The sequence below is a fragment of the Mobula birostris genome, chromosome 3 (genome assembly GCF_030028105.1).
Source record: "Mobula birostris isolate sMobBir1 chromosome 3, sMobBir1.hap1, whole genome shotgun sequence".
Taxonomy (NCBI): domain Eukaryota; kingdom Metazoa; phylum Chordata; class Chondrichthyes; order Myliobatiformes; family Myliobatidae; genus Mobula; species Mobula birostris.
This window is the reverse complement of record NC_092372.1, coordinates 62,230,292-62,256,091: the sequence shown is the minus strand read 5'-3', so window position 1 is coordinate 62,256,091 and position 25,800 is coordinate 62,230,292. Positions and strand designations below refer to the sequence as shown.

Sequence of the window (25,800 nt, the reverse complement as noted above, 5' to 3'; positions counted from 1 at the left end):
AATGGAGTCAAGTTAGAAAAAGGGGAAGTACAACGAGATCTAGGTGTTCTTGTACATCAGTCACTGAAAGCAAGCATGCAAGTACAGCAGGCAGTGAAGAAAGCTAATAGCATGCTGGCCTTCATAACAAGGGGAATTGAGTACAAGAGCAAAGAGGTCCTTCTGCAGCTGTACAGGGCCCTGGTGAGACCACACCTGGAGTACTGTGTGCAGTTTTGGTCTCCAAATTTGAAGAAGGACATTCTTGCTATTGAGGGAGTGCAGCGTAGGTTCACAAGGTTAATTGCCGGGATGGCGGGACTGTCATATGTCGAAAGTTTCGAGCGACTGGGCTTGTATACTCTGGAATTTAGAAGGCTGAGAGGGGATCTTATTGAAACATATAAGATTATTAAGGGATTAGACACGCTGGAGGCAGGGAGCATGTTCCCGCCGATGGGTGAGTCCAGAACCAGAGGCCAGTTTAAGAATAAGGGGTAGGCCATTTAGAACGGAGTTGAGGAAAAACTTTTTCACCCAGAGAGTGGTGGATGTATGGAATGCTCTGTCCCAGAAGGCTGTGGAGGCCAAGTCTCTGGATGCTTTCAAGAAAGAGATGGATAGAGCTCTTAAAAGATAGCGGAATCAAAGGTTATGGGGATAAGGCAGGAACTGGATACTGATTGTGGAAGATCAGCCATGATCACAGTGAATGGCGGTGCTGGCTCGAAAGGCCGAATGGCCTACTCCTGCACCTATTGTCTATTGTCTAATTATTATTTATCATGAGGATAGACAGCCAGTTTCAATCTTGACTGATGGCATTCACCCTATAGTTAAGCAATACTTAACTAAGAAACATGAATAAAGATGATATGGAACATCGAACTGCATCCAGAATGGCTTGAGCATTGGATAGTATAAAAGAAAATATCAGGATGTTCTTTGTACTTTACACCCAACTCAGTATAATCATTATTATGAAATGTAGTCACTGCTGCAACACACAATTATAATCGAAGACTACACAAACCTTAGGGACATACTTTGTTGTGGGGTGTTGATTCAGATAACTGGCCAACGATGGACAAATGTTAACCAGTAAATTCCTGCTCTGTTTCTGAATCAGTGTAAAAGAGAACTAATTCTGCATCTATTACAAATCACATATATTAAACTAAAGGTAACCTACATTATATGTTCATGTTCTTGGACAGCAATGAGAAATTGTAAGGATAATCAGCTCAGCCTTAGCATCCACGTTTACAGAGCTATCTTCATAAGAACACTGACAAAAACCTATGCTCACTAGCCTGAGGTAAAATAGAAGGGTGTAAATAAGCAAATCTAAAAAAGTAAACATATAATTAAGGGAAGAAAATTATCACTAAAATACTATTATACTGATATATATCATCTTATTTGTGATGCATTAAGCTTTACAAAAATAATGGGATTAAAAACAAACCAACTTGGTGGATGTTGACTTCAAAGGAGGATTGGTTTGTTAGGTCTAAAGGGTTCCTCTTATTTCTAATAATTTTTACATTGTTTCCAGTAAAATGACATGCAGATCTTATGAAAATAATAAATGAACACCAAGGTGAAAATATACAAGTAAAGTGAAGGAGATTGCACCTTCCTAAACAATAAGACACAGATTGCATATCATGCTGTAGGTCCCTTTTGCTGCACGACTCAATTAATCAACACTCATGGATAAAAAGCAAAGAAAAACACATTTACAAACTGATAAAAAATTCCAACATCCATTTAAAGGAATACAAATTAAAAATGTACTGTAAAAAAACACTTCTCTGTATGAAGGAAAGTCTGTAAAATAATTATTGATTTACAAGTGTTAATTACACATTGCAAACAAATGCAAGAGGACAATTGGACGTAACAAATGATTTAGACGCTCCATGACATTTACTTACATAAGGCAAGAGGCTGGGCTCACTTGTCACACCACACATACTGATAAGGAAGTGCAGGATTATTTTCAGGTTTTTGGGCCAGCTGTCTGCCAGTGTTGTCCACACATTCTCTATCTCCGACCACGCCAGCTCATCACCATACTGTCAAGGACAAATAAATTAAATATTAACAAAAAATAGACTATAAACTCCGGCAGGAAAGTAACATTCACAATCAGGGACAACTTGTACTTTTACTATCAATTTTGACATACTAAACGAATTAAAGTAATCTGCATCACTGCGATTGCATATCAAATAGAAATTACAATATGAAAATGTTGCCAGTCCCAGAGATTTGGCATTATTAATAATTACAACTGGGCCTCTGAACCTCCGTCTGCAATTCGATCCTCAGCTTCCTATTCGGAAGTCCACAATCTGTGCAGATTGGTGATAACATATCCTCCTCACTGACGATCAACACTGGTGTACCTCAGGGGTGTGTGCTTAGCCCACTGCTCTACTCTCTATATACACATGACTAAGCACAGCTCAAATACTATCTATAAAATTACTGACAATACAACCCCTGTTGGTAGAATCTCAGGTAGTGATGACAGGGTGTACAGGAGTGAGCTATGCCAACTAGTATCCAGGACATCTTCAGGGAGCGGTATCTCAGAAAGGCAGCGTCCATTATTAAAGACCTCCAGCACCCAGGGCATGCCCTTTTCTCAGGTAGGAGGTACAGAAGCCTGAAGGCACACACTCAGCGATTCAGGAACAGCTTCTTCCCCTCTGCCATCTAATTTGTAAATGGACATTGAATCTTTGGATATTACCTCACCTTTTTTTTTTAAACATACAGTATTCTGTTTTTGCACGTTTTAAAAAATCTATTCAATATACACAATTGATTCACTTATTTATTACTATTATTTTTATTTTATTATTATTTTTTCTCTCTGCTAGATTATGTATTGCATTGAACTGCTGTTGCTAAGTTAACAAATTTCACGTCACATGCCGGTGTTAATAAACCTGATTCTGATATAACTGAACTTAGGAATACAAAATAGTGGATTCCACTTAATTGGGCCATTGGTTATTCGAGGCAGCTGCTTATTTGTGATAACTCCTAAAGAACAAAAACTAATTGAGAAAATAGCCGGGATTCCTTTTATTTATTTGAGACACTATGCTGCATAAGTGGGACAGGGGACTATTGGCAAACAGTTTCTAAATAGTGCCAGTAGCATGCACTTGTGTGGCCATCTACACCAAGCTTAGAGTGAACAGTTTTTAAATAATATCAGTCGCATGTGCCTGTGTTGAAAGGACAGTGATTTTTTTTTTCCACTGATCGTTGGTAAGAGATAAGCAGCAGACAATTCAGAACTGTTTTGCTTGCTACGGTTTCAAGGATTCAGGTTTGGAGATGCTAGAAATAGCCAGGAATGAAAATGAAATAATTTCACTACCTCAACAAATTAGGGACTACGAAGAATTTGAAGGTATTGACAATCATCTTGAATGTTACAATGAAAATGAAGACTCGGAGGATACAACCATTGAAAGGATTGTATGAAGGTAGTCCACTATCTACACTTGGTGTCTGTGCTGATTTGTTCATTTACAGTCAAAAGAACACCGCAGCGTACACCGGATATATTCCTCTGTTGATAATTATTAGGAACTAGTACACAATCTTATAATACTGTAGCAATATTGGTGTTCTAATTTGTTTTGTATTACATTTAAATACATGATTTGTTACTCAGTTGAATGGTAGCTTGTCTTTTTTTATATACCTTCTAAACTATTTTCATGAAATTTTAGCTAATTGGGACAGCCACTTAATTGGGCCAAAATGTACTGGTCTCAATTATCTGGAATCCATTGTATTCTTTCCCAAAAATACAGATTTTAGAAATCACTCCACAAAAAAAAACAATAATTTCATGCATCGTGGCACCACAGGTCTATTAATGGTTCTATAATTATGGTTAAGATGATCACAAATCTTGCCAAACCTATTTCTGTGCTCAATCTACAGGTTTGAGAAAATGACTGAGAAAATCAAGAATATTATACCTGGTAAGGAATCTCAGAGTAAAACCCTGTTCCACCATATGTAAAAATCACAACCTTTTCATGCAATAAAACTTTTGACATTTAATGAATCATTATGCATAGTTGGATTAATACTTTTTATGATATTGCAAACTTCCTTTGAAAAGAAAACAATATTATTACACTTACTTTTGCTGTCATATACATCAGGTTATTTAGCACCATGATAGTAGCTTGTGGAGATCCCCAACCTTCCCCTTTCAGCCAACGTCTGCTGTTAGTCATCATTTCCCTGTCTTTCATGTAAACTGCATCAGCTTCATCCATGGTCTTTGCGGAAGGCAAGGGTTTGAAATCTACCAATTCAATGTTATTCATCCAGGGCAGAAGGTAGTGCAGCATCACTTGCCGACCAGCAGGGTGTGCTGTTTGGATTCTGTGACTGACTTCTGTGGATTAAAACAACAGTACCATAATTCAATACAAATTTTCTTCAGTCAATTCAGTAATTTCCTAAAACACCCACAAAATTAATTATAAGCATTTTTAGAAATAAGTACTGTATCATATTAATAATACTGGTTTGAGCAAAAACAAACCACATCTTCTCAGGGACAGAAATAACTTGTTTCCCTTCTGGTTTTGAGGTGGCTTGTGAAGCCAATATGAAAATTGTAGACTCTTCCACATAAGGAGGAGACTGAAAAAAACAAAAGAGTGCAAACATGTGCTCAACTGTCACATACACAAAGCTTATGATGATCCCACTGCGTGGACTCAAAGCACTCATTACCACCCCTCATGTTCCTTATCCACATGAGAAGTCATAGGCCAGAGTTTCTCAAGATGCCAGTGATGATGTACCTCTTCAAGGAAGCTTTGTGCATTTCAATAATTCTTTATACCTGGCTATTAGGTCATTTCCTCCTACAAAAGAGCATAGAATAGAATGTTTGTTTTGCAAGTCAAAATATTGGGTATGACAGCTGACTCAGAGTAACCAGTAAAAATGCTGGCAATATTGGCCTGGAAGTGGATACTGATGTTGTTTCACTCAATCTTTTAGTGAATTTGGAAGATTTTCCAAAGACAATTTTAATGATACTATTTTTTCCCCAGTACTTAGCTTGAGAGGCTTGCTGTGGGTGGTCCAGGTCTCAGAGGCAGGGATTACTGCTGCCCAGCAGACCATAGCTTTATATAGGTTGAGGTTTTGATTTTCAAATACATCTTTCCTCTCAACTGAGTAAAGGCTGTGCTGGTGCTTTTAAACTGCCATAAATCTTATTACCAATTTCTGCTTTGCTGAGAGGTGGCTTCTGAAATGAGTGTAGCCCAGCTTTCCAGGATCTTGTGAACCTTCATTATCAGAGGGCAGCATGGTAGTGGCCAGATGGGTGGAGGGAGTAGATTGGCAAAGAACTTTGAACTAGCAGACATTGAACGTGAGGCCCATTCTTGCATGCTTCGGTGAATGAACTGATATTTCCTTGGGCATTAACTGATAAAGCTTCTGAGTATGTGCAAATGCAAGCTTTATCAACTTGGTTCTGGAGTTCACCTATCTCAGGCTACATCCACACTACGCCGGATAATTTTGAAAACGAAGCCTTTTCTCTTCGTTTTGACACTCCATCCACACTTCATCCCCTGAAAACAGAGATTTTCGAAAACACTCTCCAGAGTGTGTAAATTTGAAAACGATTGTTTCGCGTTGTAGTGTGGATGGGGTAAATGGAGAGATTTAAAATCGTTGTCATGACAATGCCGCAACAACAATGCTTTTTCTGCTTCTGCTTGGTACTGCGCAAGCACTGCCGAATGGCTGTTATAACGCGCAGTTGGTGTGAACGGTGTGAGAGTTAAATTGTAAAGTGATCTTTTTTGACTAGATCCCCTAAATTGATTTGATTGAGTCTATCTTTAAAAATATTAATGTCAGAAACCCTGTGCAGGTCTGGTGTCAGAAGATTCCAATCTCTTGTTGATCTTGGGTAGAGGACAGCATCATGCGTGTGTTGTTTACTTTATTGTCTACGTTAATAGTTTGTTTGGAATTAAACATCTCCACTGCTTTGCTGACTTTGTAGTCGTTTGTAACTCGCAGAAACAGCTCAACTTCATTGTCTGTCTAATCGAAGAAGTCCGGTCTGATTTTTCCAGCGGAGGTTTTCTTTGTATTCCTCGAAGACATTGTTGAAAACTTTCTTTTGCTGTTGTTGTTGGTACTCTAGTTTTATTCTATGGAAATAGCACAACGCCGCCACGGAAACGTAAATATTACACTGTTTCCTCTTCGCCTGTTTGTTAGATTCACCCAAATATCCGTTTTGGTATGGACAGAGATATTTTGAAAAACGCGTAGTGTGGATGCCTGTCGTTTTTACTTGAAACCGGCGTTTTCAAAATTAGCCAGTCTAGTATGGACATAGCCTGAATAAATCTGAAAATGCCTAATATCCGTTGCAGTGTGGACAGGGTAACCGGAGCTTTTTAAAACCACTGTCATGACGTGCCGGAACAGATGGCATTTCATTGTTTTCTTGAATGCACAACCTAACAATTTCAGAACAGACGGCAACGAGACTGAAGCCAGAAGAGTTAGAAATGTACTCACCAAATACTTTGACTCACAGCTTACTGAATAAATAAGTATACTCACTTTGCCCTGTTTTCTGTCCTTGCTTGTATGAAGGTGGTTTACTTATTTATGAAAGTACTTCTCTGACAATAGATATGTAAAAGCCTAATGTAACATTGTATGGAAATACAAGATAACACTGATGCAGACATGTTTTATACATTTAACAAGGTGCTTTATTAATACAACAGAATTAGTCAGTTTTTCAATGTTCGCCGTCAGCCGGGTCATACTGTCCGTGAACTCCCTGTCGGTTGCCTCTATACACTCCAGTATTTGTTTTTTTAGCTTTATGTCCTCCTGCGCGAGAGCCAAGAGCAATTCCTTTTAAGTTTTTCTACTCTGTAACTGGACAAACGTGCACCAAGTATACTGTTTCCTCTTCACTTGTTTTCTGTGTGTCCTGCGCATGCCCAGTAGGAGGAGATTTGCCCAAATTTCTGTTCTAATGTGGATGGAGATATTTTGAAAAACGCTTGGTGTGGACGCCTATCGCTTTGACGCGAAACCGGCGTTTTCAAAATTATCCCGTCTAGTGTGGACGTAGCCTCAGGTTGAACATTTTCTAATTAGTTACAGGAATTAGCTCCGCTCCAACTTGAAGGTTGTTGAAGAAAAGTTACAACACTGAGGTGAGAGAGATTGAGAGAAATATTGGATCAATACAGTTTCCATAGCATCTTGGAGCAAATGTATTCAGAGATAAGTTTCTTTGGACAGTCAAATTTGAAGTACTTCATAGGCCCTTCTGATTGGTGGAGGCAAGGTCTTTATTGAGATTTAAGGACATAAACACCAACTGGCAATGTCCTTTGCCTGCAGTTTTCTTGGAGTAGTCAGTGAAGATCATGCCCTGTATTACTCGAGATCAAGGGTTCCCAAGCTTCTTTTATGTCATAGACCAATACAATTAAGCAAGGGGTCTGTGGACTCCAGGTTGGGAACTCCTGCTCTAGATGGATGGAATTCCAGTGGAATAGTTGAAGACCACCCTGTCGATGATCTTCTCTGTAGCTGATACAAAGCCTAGTTCCTACAGTTGGGCTTAACTGTTCAGCAAAAATGGTCATGAATACAATAGCCCTGAAGGTCTTCTTAAAGATCTTCCTCATTCTAGAAGAGGACAATGAAATTGTGGATATGGGTCTGAAACTCTTAATTATCAATATTTTTGAATTTAACAATCAGCTGGTCACTGAGAACTTCCAAGGCAAAACAGAAACAATGTTGCAGGAGCTCAGCAGGTCAGGCAGCATCCAGGTAAGTGAAGAAATAGTTGTCAATTTGGGTTGATACCCTTCAAAAGCACTGGAAAAAAAGATGAAATATCAGAAGGGATTCTTAAGTCATGAGAATCAGCATCTGCAGTTTTTTCTTGTTTGAGAACTTCCAAAGGCCTTGTTAATTTTCAACCACACGAGACTTTCTTAATTTCTTGTTGGTCAATGTTAGCAGAAAAGCTGGACCGAGTAGGCTGCTGGGGCACGGAGTCTAGGACACTCATGTCAAGGACAGGGCCGTGGTTGAGGAGGTCTTCAGTGCGTTCTTTATGGTGTACTATAGATTCCATTGGCAATCTATACACATCTTGGATAAATGACATGGACAGTCAAAACACCTCGAACTGAATCAATACTTGTAAAATGAGCACAGTACAGACAAAAACTAGAAGAACATTAAGGAACTGAAATCCATGGGAATTACTGTTTATGTTTTTAATCAAACCCTTCTGGCAACACAAGGCAGATATTGTTTTCACATGAAAAGAATATTCAAATTATCAAATTTGCATACACTTTTGTAAAGATGCCATCCTTACACTAGTTATGAATATTTTATAATCGACTTATCATTAAGATTTTATGTACTAATCTGAAATGTAAAAAGCCTAAAATATTTATAATTAATGAAAACATGGTACATTTATAAAAGTTTATCAAATTTGCCAATGATAATAAGTACAGTATTTAATTAGACTCTTTAAAAACCATTAAAACATTATTTGCAATAAAAGCAAAAAGACCTTTATGGTTGTTTTTTTTAAATAGGCACAAAATAAGTGACTTTTCAGGAATGATAACTGTAAGCAAATTTGAAATACTGCTTCCACAAAGCATTATTGTAACAGTTAATGCAAAGGGTTACAGCACCAACGACCCAGGTTCAATTCCCACCACTGTCTGTAAGAAATTTGTACGATCTCCCTGTGACTGCATGAGTTTCCTCCAGATGCTCTGGTTTCCTCCCACATTCCAGACATACAGACTGGTAGATTAATCACTCACATGATGTAATTGGGAGCCGTGGGCTAAGTCAGGCCACAAGGGCCTGTTACCACACTGTATCTCTTAGAAAAAAAAGAGAGGAACTGTCACAGATACAACCAGTGAAATATACCTGAGAAGATTGAGATTGTGAGCTCTGGGTAAGTCCTTGCCAATTCCTCTGATAACTGATAGTAGGAAACAGAGTACAGATGTGGTAATGGAGAAGGGTGATTTAATATTCCATCAGTTCGTTGTACTTCCAGCTTGTGGGCATAGCGAAATAGCTTGGGCTCCAAGATCTAAAATAAATTAAACCAAAAATCAAAATTTAAAAGCGGTACATTTACTGTGGAACCAAAGATGAAAACACCTGCTGCTCTACTGATTCAAAGATCTTTTTAAAAGGTAGCGTGAAGGGTCAAAGGGAAAGAATTCAGGAAAGCACGTTAGAGGTGTCGAGGGCATTATCAAGTGCTGAATTGTCCATCTTAATTCTCCAATACAAGGTTTATTAAACAAGTTCTTTGTATAATTTCCTTAACATTAGTAATTCAGAAATATTATCAAAAAAGCTCTCTACATATTCTTAGAATTCCACAGAACAACTCACACACATAACACATAAATGAACATTGCTACAAATAAATTAACAAATTATAAAGTGCATATACGATACAAATTAAAAAGTAAACAATATAATGCTACTGGCACTTCATATGTGATGAGACCTAGGTAATGGGAAGGAGTTCGGTAGTCTTATGGCCAGGAGGAAGAAGCTGTTTACCATACTAACAGGCCTTGTCCTAATGCTACGATATCTCCTGCCCGATGGTAGGGGTAAAAGAGATTGTTGGACGGATGGGAGGGATCATTGACAATGCTAAGGGCCCTACAAAATCAGCATTCCAGATAAATATGTCTAATGGGTAGAACAGATCCTCTCAGCATTCTTTACAATCCTTTGTCAGGACTAGCAGTCAGATGCCTTACAACTCCCATACTAGATGGTGCTCCCGCTGGTGCTCCTGTAAAAATTGGTTAAAATGGTGGGAGGGGGAGCGGGGAGACTCACATGCCTCAATCTGCTTAGGAAGCATTCTGACAGGCTGCATCACTGTCTGGTATGGGGGAGGGGGCTGCTGCACAGGACTGAAAGAAGCTGCAGAGAGTTGCAAATCTAGTCAGCTCCATCTTGGGTACTAGCCTACAAAGTACCCACGACATCTTCAGAGAGCGGTGTCTCAGAAAGGCAGCGTCCATTATTAAGGATCTTCAGCACCCAGGGCATGCCTTTTTCTCACTGTTACCATCAGGTAGGAGGTATAGAAGCCTAAAGGCACACACTCAGCGATTCAGGAACAGCTTCTTCCCCTCTGCCATCCGCTCCTAAATGGACATTGAACCCTTGGACACTACCTCACATTTTAAAAAAAAATACAGTATTACTTCTTTTCGCATGTTTTTAACCTATTCAATATAAGTATACTGTAACTGATATATTTACTTATTATTTTTATTTCATTTATTTTTTTCTATATTATGTATTGCATTGAACTGCTGCTGCTAAGTTAATAAATTTCACGTCACATGCCGTTGATAATAAACCTGATCCTGAAGTGGAGATGCTGTTGTGCTTTGACCAGATGCTAGAAACCTACCACATCCTGCTCTACTGCCAATTTAAGACAAGACACCGATTAGAGGAAGAGCACCTCATTTTTCGCCACGGTGGTCTCCAACTTGACCACATGAACATCTACTTCTCTAACCTTCGGTAACTACTTCCCTGTTTCCCCTTATCTCCTCATCAATTTGGCCATCATCCATTATCTTTCTCTTCTCAAGCCCCCGCGATCTGCCTATCACTCACACATCCCTCCCTCCAGTTCCTCTCCTCACCCCTTTCCCTTTATTGCATGGTCCACTGTCTACTCCTGTCAAATTTCGTCCTTTGTCACTTCTACCTACCTTCTTTCCCAGCATCTTGTATCATTTCCCAAATCTCCCCCTGCCTCATCTGCCTTTTTACTCTGCTCATCTAAATCCACCTATTATCTGCTCGCTCTTCTATCCTTTCCACCCCAGCCCATCTTTTTATACTGGCCACCTCTCCTTTCTTTCCAGGGAACAGAACCCAAAACCTCGACTGTCAATTTCCCTCCATAGATGCTGCCTGAACTCCACCTTTGAAAGTGTGCTTGTAACTCCTTACAAATGTTTTTCTATCCAATTCATCACTTATCTTGAGAAATAGTTCAGAGACACCATGAATTATTGTCTTAGATTATATACTCCAATCCCTAAATTCAGAAGGACTGTGAACTGTAATAAATGGAATTTCCACATACACTGACAGATCATTGAATCTGATGAATCTTCTTTGTTGAGTTGATGAAAAGGAGAGAATACTGTTAATGAAATATCATGACACATTTACAAAATTCATAATATTCAGATATAGAATTAAGAATTTTTGCTAAGGTTTAATAATGGATGGAAACATGCTTTAAACTGTCATGCATTTTTCATTTTAAAAATTCCACTCATTCCATTACAAAACATGCACATACCTGCAGCAGTTGCATGGCAATTTCATAGATCTCTCTGGATGAATCAGCTGCTTTGAAAAGTATCAGGTTTAGCAGGGTCACTGTATCAAACTGGTAATCCCTGTGAGGAAATTCCACAAGGAATGCATTATTAAATTTAAAAGGTTAGATGCCGAACAAGACTTGCTACAATTACTACAAGTAAAGCATGTATGAACAAATAGTTAAGTAGTACTAACCTTGGGTAAACACACTAACATATTTATATAGTACAATATTTAATGAAGATCCAAATAAAGAGCTGAAGATAGAGCACAGAGGGAAAATAATACTAAAGTGGACATTCAAGGGAACATGTGTACATCAGTGTAAATCTAACACAAGAGATTCTGCAGATTATTATTTTCTACCATGGCGAGAACTTTGCACTTCGAGCCATGGTTTTTCCATTATAATAGTTCACCACACTCTCAGATTTCTCTACACACTAAGAGTTCATCTTGTGCCATTCATAAAGGTGAGTGGTACGAGTCTGCAACAGGTCTATCTACACCAGAGCAATGTAAATGGCATTCTATAGATGCACCAGTTTGGTTCTGTGTTTGTTTTCATTTCTCCGGGAATTGTTTTCTATAAATGACCTGAAATTTCAAATCATACGAATAAATAGGAGGAATATCAATGTAGTCCAGTTGCTCATGATTTCCAACTGGAATAAAAAGTTTGTTAATTAACATCAAATTTGCTTGCATCATACACTGGGGTGCTCTCTACAGTTACTTAATGAGGCAACCATAGCCTTTGAACAGGAACAGATGTTGACAGGAGGTGCCCAATCTTCACGAAGTGTTTTGACCCTTAACCACCACACTCTCCATTTGGCGGGTCAGCAGTGGTGATCAAGTCGCTGCCCATCTGCTCCTGACTTCCAGCTCAATCTGAACTAGTGGTCAATTTGTAAACATTTATGACTTACGGTAAATAAAAACAGATTTTCATTTATTGAATAAACCCGACAATTTTAAAAAAATCAATGCACCCCTTCAAATAGGCATGTGCATCAAGAGGCGCACATACCTATTACTCGTTAATCAATATGTAATGAATTAAACTCATACCTGTTATGGAATACATTGGTTATTGCTTTGAAGCATCCAGCTGCCACACGTTTTGAACCTGTATAGCATCGATCTACAGCCCAGTACATCAGATTACTCTGGTCTGGATTCAACTCCAATAAGAGCATTACCGCTTCACAACCTAATTGATGAACCTAAAAAAAAAATGATACTGAAACATCATATTAGAATTTATTAATTATGTTATAAATTAGTCTACAAAACAATTGTGAGTTACATGAGCCGCTGCTTAATTTTAGCATAAACATTCTATATTGATCAATCTTGCCTTCAAAGATGGCACTAAATTCACACAGTACAAACTTACATACATTATATTATGTTTTACTTAATGAGTTTTCAGAACACAAGCAATGAGATACTATAATTTTGTTTTGTTTTCAATATTATGACAGGAGTCCATAGCTTTTGTCAAAATTGGGAGACCAACCACAGCCTCAGACCAAATCACCAGCAGGTTTGCTCCCACGGCATTTGACTGGCAACTGAAAGTCGATCTTGGCAAGTAATTAAAGTTTCCTGACTTCATCACATCATCATCACCGAGGCCTGACATGGTCATTCTGTCAGAAACCTCGAAGTAGGTAGTTAGGGTAGAATTGACAGTGCCAGACACAGGGGTGGATGGCACATGGTGAGCCTATAGAAGTGGGGTGTAGAAGTTTTGCTAGTTGCTCGCTTTGCAGAACCTATTCTCTCTTTAGCAAAGTGGAGGCTGCAAAGAGAAAAGCCATCAGGACCACCACAGATGCTTCTGAGCGTACCTCCAGATAGCAATGTATCAAGAGGTGTGAATCGTGGACCTATGCTGCTGGGACACAAGTCGAGATCTGATCATCCCTGGCTAGGTCACCTGGGTAAGGATGTCTGATGTTGCAAGACCTGAAACACCCAATGATCCCAGGATTACATCACTGATGATGTGTCCCAGCACATCCTCGGATGTATCTCAACATCAAAGTGCATTTAATCAAAACAGGTTTCTTACCTTTTTTTCCTGGGAATCCAGAATATTATCCAACCACTTATACAGGTAGCCATCAGAAGACAAACCTACATTATCTGACACAGGTCCACAACATAATACAGCTGACATCGCCTGCAGTGATAAAAGATGAGATTGAAGCTCATGGTTACAGACATAGTATGTTGAACATATTTATTTCAATATTCCCAAACCCAAATCTAAGTCCTGTAGTGCAAAGACTGTAATACGATCCAATGGGTGATGGTAACATTACAGTTCACATTCCCTAATGCTCTGGCATCCAAAAACCTTATAGCATCAGTGGCATGAAAGAATTCTGACTTTCAGTCGACCAAATTGTTCTAATTCACTACTGTTCATTGCCTCAAACAGTTCTTCCAGGTGAGGCGACATTTCACCTGTGAGTCTGTTGGGGTCATCTCCTCAATCCAGTGCTCCCGGTGTGGCCTCCTGCATATCTGTGAGACCTGATGTAGATTCGGAGACCACTTTGCTGAGCACCTACGCTTCATCTGCCCCGTTCCTATTCTGACATGCCAGTCCATGGCCTCCTCTACTGTCACAATGAGGCCACACCTTGGAGAAACACCACCTTATATTCCGTCTGGGTAGCCTCCAACCTGATGGCATGAACGTCAATTTCTCAAACTTTCAGTAATGCCCCCACCTTCATCATTCCCTTCTTCCTCTCTCACCTTATTTCCTTACCTGCCTATCACGTCCACTCGTGCGCCTTCCGCTTCTTTCTTTCATGACCTTCTGTCCTCTCCTATCAGATTCCCCCTTCTCCAGCCCAGTTTCTTCTTCACCAACCAACTTATCAGCTTTTTACTTCGCACCCCCCCCCCAGTTTCACCTGTCACCTAGTGTTTCTTCCTCCTCTCCCCCACCTTCTTACTCTGACTCCTCATCTATTTTTCTACAGTCCTGATGAAGGGTTCTGGCCCGAAATGTCGACCACACTCACTTCCATAGATGCTGCCTGGCCTGTTGAGTTCCCCCAGCATTTTGTGTGTGTTAGTTCTAATTGTCTATAACTTTTAAAGAGCAACGCATGGAATAGAGTTAAAATAGTTCACACAATACTCATTTTAAAATGATCAAATTGTGATTGAACTAGATTTTAGTCAAAAGTATACATGGGCCAAAAAAAGTATGCATAAAAATTAAAGCTAATACTATTTAAAGCATTACCCAATTGAAAAAGACAAGATCTGACCAGGAATTTTACAAGAACATTGCACACAGCTGACATTTTCAACAAATCTGCAATTTCTCCTAAAATATGACCACTAATAATTGGCCTAACCAATTTTCTGTGCAGCTTAACATGGACTCACAGGCGACCAAAGTATGAAAGTTGTTTTCCTAAATCCCAGGATCCTGCATGCTTTCTTGATCTATCCTGATGTACCCTTCACATCATTTTGCTCCCACACGTTTTATATGTGCACTGTGCCTGGGTTTATAATTCCTGTGAAAATGCACTCATAAATCTACTTTCCCCGACTGAGATATTCAATTCTAACATCTTAGAATCCTGCTTGAAGGCTGGATCTGGTTTCTCTTTGTGCTTTTGTGAACAGGATTACTAAGGTTAAAAGTAAGTTGAAATATTGCTGCCGAAATGCTGCAGATGAGAGTGCCCCAGCTTCTTTGAGCATTGGAACCAATTTGGGAATAGAATATTTGCACTTCAACTGAGTTGAGGTCAAGAAATGGCGAATAAAAATGAGGTTAAACTAATCTGCCAGGTGTGGTCTCACCAGGGCCCTGTACAACTGCAGAAGGACCTCTTTGCTCTTGTACTCAATTCCCTTTGTTATGAAGGCCAGCACGCCATTAGCTTTCTTCACTGCCTGCTGTACTTGCATGCTTGCTTTTAGTGACTGGTGTACAAGAACACCTAGATCTCGTTGTACTTCCCCTTTTCCTAACTTGACTCCATTTAGATAATAATCTGCCTTCCTGTTCTTACCACCAAAGTGGATAACCTCATATTTATCTACATTAAACTGCATCTGCCCACTCACCCAGCCTGTCCAAGTCACCCTGCATTCTCATAACATCCTCCTCACATTTCACACTGCCACCCAGCTTTGAATCCTTGAATCCAGGGATATCTCAAAATCATGAAATGTGATGTGCAGCTATCAGGTCAAGTGGTCATTGCACGCAGGAATGACCAAGCTTTCGAATGGGGCCTGGACCTGGTCTGCAGTCAGGTCAAGCACATGACCCATTATAACATCTGAGACTGATTGTATTGAAGCTCATACTTAATCAGCAAAGTACAGTATATTCATGCAGGAAAGTTATACTACTGTTGTTCTTCTACAAGCTAAAGTAAAAGAGCTCAGCTCTATCAATGAGTATACAGTATGTTATCACATGAATCAAAATAGTACTTGTTAATCTTTAGGATATGTGGTTCACCTAAAGAAATACGTATCTGTCATATCTAATGCAAATATCCAAGACAAAATGCAACATTAGTACATTACAATTAAAATCAAGACTACAATTGCTGGATATTCATCACGAAAGAAAAGAATAACATCTGATACCTTTAATGCAGAGTACTGGTGTCGGTTAATTTGCATGTTCCTATCACTGTACCTGTCCAGGGGAGTAAACATTATGCTAAAGGGACCAGCCCAGTGGCTGAACAACATGAATAGACTATGACGTAGACTCTGCTGTGGAAAGATAGACCTGCGTTGGTGCACTGTAAGAATAGACGAAAATGAGAAATAAATTTCAGCATGATTCTAAAATAAGGTTGGCACAATACATTATTTGTAATATAATTAAAATAATTACTTAAATTAAAATCTCCCTCTGACGCACAACTGTTAAACAACATCAGGAAACAATTTATCTTGCTTGGTTGCGGTCAGATTTTGGGCTCAAAATATAGGTCTATTTATATTTTGAAATTCTCCCAATTGGTACATTTTATCTTTACTGGCATTGGTACACCACATAAAATTAACTGTAAGTGCGTCCTGAAAGTTAAGACAATCTGATAACACATTGGAGTAAACCTTGGTACAGATTAGTTTGCTTGCCCAAAGACCAAAGGAGTGATAATACCAAAGGTGGTAATGATATAATGCTCTTATAAATGGACAGTAGTAACTAAATACTGTCTCTTTTCAGATAAGAAATTGCTCGGCATTTCACAGTGCTTGTGTTATAATTATCCCACCTGGAACATTTTGAATGATATTTGCCACTAAGGCACTGAAATGGCATCGGATATCCTTTAATGTGTCAGAATCCTTATCATTCTCAGCTTCAAGTAGCTGCCGAGTTAAATCAACATACTCCAACAAGGTATTATTGAGGGAATGTAATTCATTGTCAAGGCCTCCACTTCCACTGATTATAGGGAAAAGAAAAGAGTACATTAGAACAACAAAAACATAATCAAATCAAATATATTTATTTTAAAGAGTTCATATAATTTCAAACAAAAAACTATTATTCAATTTAACTGTTTATTTTCTCCCAGTCAGTTGGAATGAGGCCAAATTGTTATCAGAGAACAGCTAGTGTTGACTTCAAAGCAAGTGAAAACACCTTGATTTCAAAGGAAAGCAAATTCTGACCCCACATCCACTCCACATTCTTTATAGGCATGTATTCTGAACTCTCTGATGCAGTTCTTTAACAAGTGTAGGCAGTTCCCAAAAATCAAAAGAACAGCTTCACTACAAGTTAAGCTAATCAGTTCCAAAGAATTACCCTTCACAATTGTAAACTTTGCAGAAGGAAAATTCTATTTACGATATGGATTATCATAAAGACTCCTTTCAACTTCAATTTGAACTCTCCTTTTACCTTAAGTGTAAAGAATTCACAGCTACATGAAAAATAGGCATAACTTCGTCAATCTATTGAGAACCACTTGCAGTTTGCAGCTAATTTTCTTTTTGAAGGAAAATAAAAATGCTTTCATGCACTAATTGTAAAGAAAACATATTTCATTCCAGTCCAATTTTTCATGTCTGGAAATACTACTCTGTATAAAATACAACTATTTCCTTCCTGAGATCATTCTCTTTTCCTCATGATTGCTAAAACTAAGTTTCATTTTCCCAATGCTTTCTTTCGCATCTAAGAACCAAATGAAGGACACTACAGAACATTTCTGAGTCAAAGTGAGTGATATACATTGCAGTGAAACACTTCAGTCATAATGGAACAACAACTGAAATTGACATATATTCAAAGAGTCCCCAAGTACAGAAACACTTACAAACAGCAATGATATATTATCATATTGCAAAATTGTGTCTATTACCTACGTAGGGAATGTTACAACTAAGTTTTTTAAGCTGATTCTTCTGGTGAACTGCAAGTACATGCTGTGCAGGATAAAAAAAACAGAAGTTTCAACCCTGTAATGGCTTTCAAATCAGAATCACTTACTACTATTTGTGTAATTGTTCATCTACCTTATTATTTCATGTATAATATCATATCAGGGTCTTGAACTATGTATTTTTTTGTGACTGTATTTTACTGATACCTTATGTGCCATATATGCCTTGTGCTGTGTGTGGCTGTTGTTACTGTGTTTTGTACGTTGGCCCCAAAGTAATGCTGCTTTGTTTAGCTGTATTCATGGGTATGATTGAATGACAATTAAACTTGAACCTGTGAGATACAAAATATTCAGAATTTCCTTCTGATATTATTTATCATCTTAGCATTGTTTAATATTTTGGCCCTAATCACCTTTCATTCTTGGTTTCCTTGCCTTCTGCTTTTTCACTCTAATGATGTTTCTTTTATTTCTGACTTTGTTTCACAATCCCTTGTCATTCTGTTTGGTTCCCATCCACTTACCATTTAGGCTAAACACTCAAAGCACAAAAAACTAGCCCTGTTAGAACACTGGCTCTGATGCTGTCTGTGTGTAGGTCATCTCATTTTTTTTTAAAAAAAGAGGTCCCTCCTTCCCCAGAACTGCTTCCAGTGTCCAAATAATCTAAATTCCTCCTGCAACAACTCTTTAAGCACATAACTTCATTAAGTCATATATACAGAAACAGGTCCTTCAGCACAGGAAGTCTGTGCAAAGCTCTTGCACCCGGTTATACTGACCCCATTTTATTCTTCCCAGATTTCCATCAACTATACCAACCATCCCCCACCCGCCAGATTCTACTGCTCACCTACATCCTTAGGGCAACTTATAGTGATTAATAGGGTTCCAGTGCACACATCTTTGAAATGCGAGAGGAAAACGAAGCACCCAGTGAACATGCAAATTCCGCACCATTAGCACCAGAGCTAAACATCTGTATTAGCTCTGTACAGAGGACTGAACATCTGTATTAGTCAGGTCTCGAGGCCATAGCTCTACAAACTGTGGATCTGAATGAATGAATACACCATGGTTGTCACGGGCTTTATTAAAACAGTTGCAAATGAGTGTGTCACCACAAAATCATTCAGTCTTTCCCAACCAAAAACCCTGGATGAACCATGAGATCTACAATCTGCTGAAGGCCAGATCAGAGGCATTCAAGTCTGGTGACCAAGTAAGTTACAACAAGTCTAGATATGATCTCTGAAAGGTCATCTCATGGGCCAAGTGGCAACTCCACAGTAAATCTGAATCAATGAAGGATGTTCGACAGTTGTGGCAGGGCTTGAATACTATCAACGCTTATGAAGTTAAGTCAAACAACACAGGCAAAAACAGGCTTCGCTTCCAGATGAAATCAATGCATTCTATGCTCTCTTTGATCAGATTTTGGAGGAACCATCATGGACTCCCACAGCCCCTGATGATTCTGTGATTTCAGTCTCCGAGGCCAATGTGTGAGCAGCCTTTAAGAGGGTGAACCCACAAAAAGCATCTAGTCCAGACAGGGTACTTGGCCAAGTACTAAAAACCTGTGTTGATCAACTGGCTGGAGTGTTCACTGAGATCTTTAACCTCTCACTTTGGCAGTCTGAGGTACCCACCTCCTTCAAGCAGGCTTCAATTATACTGGTGCCTAAAAGCATGATAATCTGCCTCAATGGTTATCACTTACATCCACTGTGATGAAGTGTTTTGAGAGGTTGGTGATGAAACATATCAACTCCTGCCTGAGAAGCGACTTGGATCCACTCCAATTTGCCTACTGGAGCAACAGGTCCACAGCAGATGCCATCTCATTGGCTCTTCACTCAACGCTGGAACATCTGGACAGCAAAGATGCATACATCAGGATGCTCTTCATTGACTACAGCTCGGCATTCAATACCATCATCCCCTCAAAACTGATCAATAAACTTCAAGACCTTGGTCTCAAAACCTCCTTGCAATTGGATCCTCGATTTCCTCACCTGCAGACCCCAATCAGTTTGGTTTGTTAACAACATCTTCTTCACAATCTCCATCAGTACAGGTGCACCTCAAGGCTGTGCGCTTAGCCCCCTGCTCTACTTGCTTTATACTTATGACTGTGCGGCTATGCACAGTTCCAATGCCATTTTTAAGGTTGTCGATGAAACCACTGTCATAGGCCGAATCAAAGGTGGTGATGAATCGGAGGGGGAGGCTGAAAATCTGGCTGAGTGATGCCATAACATCAACTTCTTAGTCAATGCCAGCAAGAGAATGGAGCTGATTATTGACTTCAAGAGGAGGAAACCAGAGGTTTATGAGCCAATCCTCATCAGGGAATCTGAGGTGGAGAGGGTCAGCAAATTCAAATTCATCGGTGGTATCATTTCAAAGAACCCATCCTGGGTCTGGTATGCAAGTGCAGTTACGAAGAAAGCAGGGCAGTGTTTGTACTTTGTGAAGAGTTTAGGAAGAATCTGCATGACATCTAAAACTGGAGAGTACACTGACAGGCTGCATCACAGCCTGGTATGGAAACACCAATACCCTTGAATGGAAAATCCTACAAAAAATAGTGGATACAGCCCAGTCCATCACAGGCAAAGCCCTTCCCACCACTGAGCACACCTACACAAAGCCTTGTCGCAGGATAGCAGCATCCATCATCAGGGACACCAATCACCCAGGACATGCTCTCTTCTTGCTGTTGCCATCAGGGAGATGGTACAGGAGCCTTCGGACTATCATCACCAGGTTCAGGAACAGTTATTACCCTTCAATCATCAGGCTCGTGAACCAAAGGGACTTCACTTGCCCCATTGTTGAAATGTTCCCGCAACCCACGGACTCACTTTCAAGGACTCTTCATCTCATGTTCTTGATATTTATTGCTTATTTATTATTTCTTGCTTTTTGTATTTGCACAGTTTGTTGTCTTTTGCATACTGGTTGAACGCCCAAGTTGGTGCAGTCTTTCATTCATTCTTTTATGGTTATTTTTCTATTTTGATTTGAGCATGCCTGCAAGAAAATGAATCTCAGGGTTCTATATGGTGACATACATGTATTTTGATAACAAATTTACTTTGAACTTTGTCACTGTGAAGACCTTGGGTCCATCCTCCTATTGCGACAGTCAGAAGGTGAAAGAATTTGCCCTGAGATGGCAACCTTTGAGGTGTTGGTTATTAATTAATCTCCAAACTCAAATTCAATCTTGCAGGGCTCTATCCCTTTAATCACTTATGTTTATTAGTACCAATAGGTGCCACTTCAGTTGATGTTCCCCCTTTAGGATACTCTGCAGCCATTCTGTGAAACCCCTGACTTTGGCATCAGAGAAGCAACATCCCACCTTGGAGTCCTGAATCTGTAGCTACCAGTTCCCGTGCTATTATTGTTCTACCGCTATTTGTACTCTCCTCTTGAGCAACTGAGCCATCTATGGGGGAGGGGGTTTGGGTACTAACATTTAACTGTCATTCATTCTTTGGGGCGTACCTCTGTTTTTGTGGATGATTGCAAAGAAAATAATATCAGGATATATATTGTATACATTTCTCTGACATTAAATGCACCTATTGAAACCGATGATGCCATGAATTTGGCTTGCAGCATTTTCTTATGTGTCCCCCAACCACATTCAAAATGGGAGTGTGGACAGCCACAGTGAGTGCATGGAGTAGTTTGGCAATGGAAGGAGTGAATGCCAAAACTGGAGATCCCATTGCCAAGTTACACTGGATGTTATCAAGCTCCTTCACTGTTGTTGGCACTAAAATTATTCAGCCATATAGCAGGAAATCCATCACAGTCTTGACCTGTAGCATAAGCTTTTTCAGGGTTAGAAGCTGAGGTAATTGGCTGATAATGCCTGATTTTTGACTCCCCTTTAGAAAGTATTTATGTTGCTCGTTTACTCAAATTTGCTTTTCCAAATTTACACATGCCTATTTTTGCCTCATCTGTGGTACAGGGAAGGATGGGTTTTATCAAAATGAGAGCACTCAATCTTAATGATAGAGAAGGAAGCAGCCCAAAGTTTAGCCCATAGTTAAAAGCACTAGCTTTATGATGTGTGTGGTTTAGCTAGAAATGGGAGAGGTGGAGGGGCATGGAATAAGCTGCAAAATTATAGCCAGAACAAAAGACAATGCTTTGATTGTAAATTTTGTTAAATCATTCAGCCATGCAGAACACAGCTACTGAACCCCACCATGGCACTGTGCTTTCCCACTATGAGCACTGGGATCATTGCTAGCTTAGTTGAGTGCAGCTACTTTAATTTAGTGAAGATTAACGCTGACTTAACTTTAACACTATCCTGTAATTAATAACTACACTGCTTCTCTACAGTCATAGAGTTGTACAGCACAAAAATGGGCTCTTTGGCTCACCAATTCCAAGTCAACATTTGCTCACACTAAGTCTGTGTCTTTCTTATTTCTTGCCCTTTCATGCCATTTATGTTTCATAAACACAGTGGTTCTATCTGATTCCACTCCTTCCTCTGACAGTGAGATCTAGACATCAACCACTTTGTAAAAAGAACTCTCCCCTTCCCTTCTATCAATCACCTTCTCATCTCCTTTATTTCAAAGAAAATAAACCCAAGCTTATCTGATCTTTCTTTGACAGCATAACACTTGTGTTGCATTTTTTTTGAAGAAAACTTGAATTGTATGTTAATTCTTTACCTGTGACTAATTACACCAGCATCTGCCAGTAGTTCAAAGATCCTTACGAGTTGCACTCGCAAAATGTCTCGACGCCTGCGTCGTTTCATATTCTGCACAACACACATAAAATGTTACTTAATTGTCATGCTTTGAAAACCTATCCAATAGTAGTTAAAATAATTCAAAATAAAACTGTTCAAGAATTCAACAAAATTTATCAACCATAAAAAGATATTATCACTGAATATCTGAATATAGTCAATTAATTTCCAAACAAGTCGATGTTGTAACAGACGATGCAAGATTACTAAAGACATTACTCATGTAGTCATACAGCATGGAAATACCATTTTCGTCCACTGCATTCACAATGGCCAGTGGACACCCTTCCATTTAATCCCATCTTCCAACAACCGGCCCGTAGCCCTTGATGCCCAAGCAATTCATATGCCCATCAGACACTTCTTCAATGATGCCATCACTAATTACAGCAGCACTTTCTCTTAAGATTGCTATTTTATATCAGAAATTACAACTATCAATTATATAAACTGAATGACAGATACGATGCAAATTTTCAGGTGGGGTTACAGTTTGGGTATTTGAAGGTTACTTCGGTTGATTTAAATGAAGTGTCATAATAGTATCTGCATAGACAGACAGTACCTATAAGATTCATCAAGCCAGGCCAGCGTGAGAGAAACTTGTGCAGAACTGAACTTTCAGAATAGATATGCTTGAGTACTCAATCTTAAAGCTGAGGAGTACGCTGTTTTATCAAGGTTGTGAGGTGAGGGAGGGGCTGACGCAGGATGAGACAGCAGGAAGAAATAATGATCTCTGGGCCCTGAAAACTTGATATATGTGCCATCAGCAAAGGCAATTTTAGATGAGTGTTTAAACATTCTATGATTTCTTATTGCCATCTTCTGAAACTAGACCAGAGGTAGAAGATATACTTTTGGATTTGAACACGAGAACCAAGCTAGCACATCGGTGCAGAATGGAGACACTGCTGCACCGACAGAAGTGTCAATTCTTGCGAGAGCCTATAGAACAAGCCTATCCTGTTAAATGGCTATCAAAGAGCAGGATTTCTCTACATTCACTTTGCCAATCATAATCACACCTAATATCATTAGATGACTCTCATATTTATTCCATTACTGTTTGTGGAATCAAGCGTATGGAAGTTGGTAGTCATGTGTCCTGTAGATTGGAATTTGCTCAGTAGAGACGGGGGAACGCTGTAAGGATTCACCATTTGAATACCTTATAAAACTTCCAACAGGACCGCAAACTTGTGGTTTGGAGGCTTGCATGCCTCAATAATCCAGAGAGCCATGTTGGCTGGAGTCAGGGTCTTGGTAGGATCACCCATGTCAAACAGGTCAAAGGGTAGAGGACAGACTGAGAGTGCGTCACCGTTCCTTCAGGTTCTGGAGCTCTGTTCACAGCTAACAGCCCTGACTAGTAAAGCAAAATTGTTATGGAAAGAGCAATGAAGAATTCTTCTACTTCTGAGTGCAACAGTATTCCCGAGTCTCCACTAGGGACTTGTGTGACTGACCGTAGTGAAAACCAAGAGGAAGCTACTGACACGGTGAAGGAAAGAAACACAAAACAGCACCAGAGATGGGGGACCTTTATTACTGCCCTCAATGCCTGTGCATAATGGACAGTCAGCACACCTTATAGAAGGAAAACCAGAACTTGCTGGAAATGTCTCCCTCCAACCCCTGAGTCCCAGCACCGAGGCCCTGCATGGTATCAGGGTCCGGCACAATGCAATCTGGACAGAAGTAGTCAAGAATGAGCACTATCCACAAATTACTAAGGTGGCACATGCCAGACAGAAAAACCAGGCTTCTAGTTTTGTCTTTCAGTGCTGCAAATTTTTAATCATTAAAAAGAAAGCTTTAATCCTCAAAATAAATAAAGTCACCTAGAAATGCTTAGAAACACCAGCAGACTGCCCACTTTAAAAGATGTGGAATTCCACGTTTAGTTGCTGGAGCATGTTTGGGATTTTGGTGAATGCATATAATACCATAAGACCATAAGGTATAGCAGCAGAATCAGGGCATCTGGCCCATTAAATCTGCTCCGCCATTGCATCATGGCTGATCCAATCTCCCGCCTTTTCCCCCATATCCCTTCATGCCCTGACCAAACAAGAATCTATCAACCTCTGCCTAAAATATACATAAATACTTAGTCTCCACAGCTGTCCATGGCAAAGAATTCCACAGATTTATCACTCACTGTCTAAAGCATTTCCTTCTCATCTCTGTTCAAAACCGATGCTGCTCTATTCTGAGGTTGTGTCCTCTGGTCCTACAATCTCCCTCCATAGGAAACATCCTCTCTACATCCAATCTATTAAGGCCTTTCACCATTTGATAGGTTTCAATGAGGTCATCCTTCATTCTTCTGAATTCCAGCGAAAACAGGCCCAGAGCAATCAAACACTCTTCATATGACAAGCCATTCAATCCTGGAATCATTTTTGTGAACCTTCTTTGAACCCTCTCCAGTTTCAGCATGACCTTTCTAAGATAAGGGGGCCAAACCTGCTCACAATATTCCAAGTGAGGCCTCACCAGTGCTTTATAAAGTTTCAATGTTACATCCTTGCTTTTATATTCTAGTCCTCTTGAAATGAATGCTAACGTTGCATTTGCCTTCCTCACCACAGACTCAACCTGCAAATTAACCTTTAGGGAATCCCGTACAAGGACTCCCAAGTCCATTTGTGTCTTAGTTTTTTGTATTTTCTCTCCATTTAGAAAATAGTCATTCATTTCTTTTACCAAAGTGCATGACCATATAATTCCCGTCACTGTATTCCATCTGCCACTGCTTTTCCCATTCTCCTAATCTGTCTAAATCCACTGTAGCCCCTCTACTTCCTCAAAACTACCTGCCCCTCTACCCACCTTCATATCATTTACAAATTTTGCAACAAAGCCAGTAATTCCATCATCCAAATCATTGACATATAACATAAAAAGAATCGGTCCCAACACACCCGCCCCCCCCCCCCCCCATGGAACACTACTAGTCACCAGCAGCTGGTCAGAAAAGGCTCCCTTTATTCCCACTCTTTGCCAGCTGCCAATCAACCACTGCTTTATCCATGCTAGAGTGTTTCCTGCAATACTCTGGGCATGTAGTTTATTAAGCTGCCTCATGTTTGGCACCTTGTCAAA

The 25,800-nt window shown here is 39.6% G+C and overlaps 1 protein-coding gene across 18 annotated transcripts in view; it reads right to left on the bottom strand.

Moving 5' to 3' along the window:
- Positions 1-25,800, bottom strand: part of fryl (furry homolog, like) — a 372,606-nt gene that overhangs the window by 106,489 nt on the left and 240,317 nt on the right. For all 18 annotated transcript variants that reach the window (XR_011885352.1, XR_011885353.1, XM_072252739.1 and 15 more), the window contains 9 exons: positions 22,607-22,698; positions 16,770-16,942; positions 16,126-16,286; positions 13,559-13,669; positions 12,550-12,704; positions 11,453-11,552; positions 9,013-9,181; positions 4,164-4,423; positions 1,920-2,060 (listed from right to left, as the gene is read on the bottom strand). Coding sequence is in view for 16 of the 18 variants with exons in the window: in XM_072252739.1 (XP_072108840.1) it covers positions 1,920-2,060; positions 4,164-4,423; positions 9,013-9,181; positions 11,453-11,552; positions 12,550-12,704; positions 13,559-13,669; positions 16,126-16,286; positions 16,770-16,942; positions 22,607-22,698 (1,362 nt within the window). In the remaining 2 variants the exon portion in view is untranslated. The remainder of the gene's footprint in view (positions 1-1,919; positions 2,061-4,163; positions 4,424-9,012; positions 9,182-11,452; positions 11,553-12,549; positions 12,705-13,558; positions 13,670-16,125; positions 16,287-16,769; positions 16,943-22,606; positions 22,699-25,800) is intronic.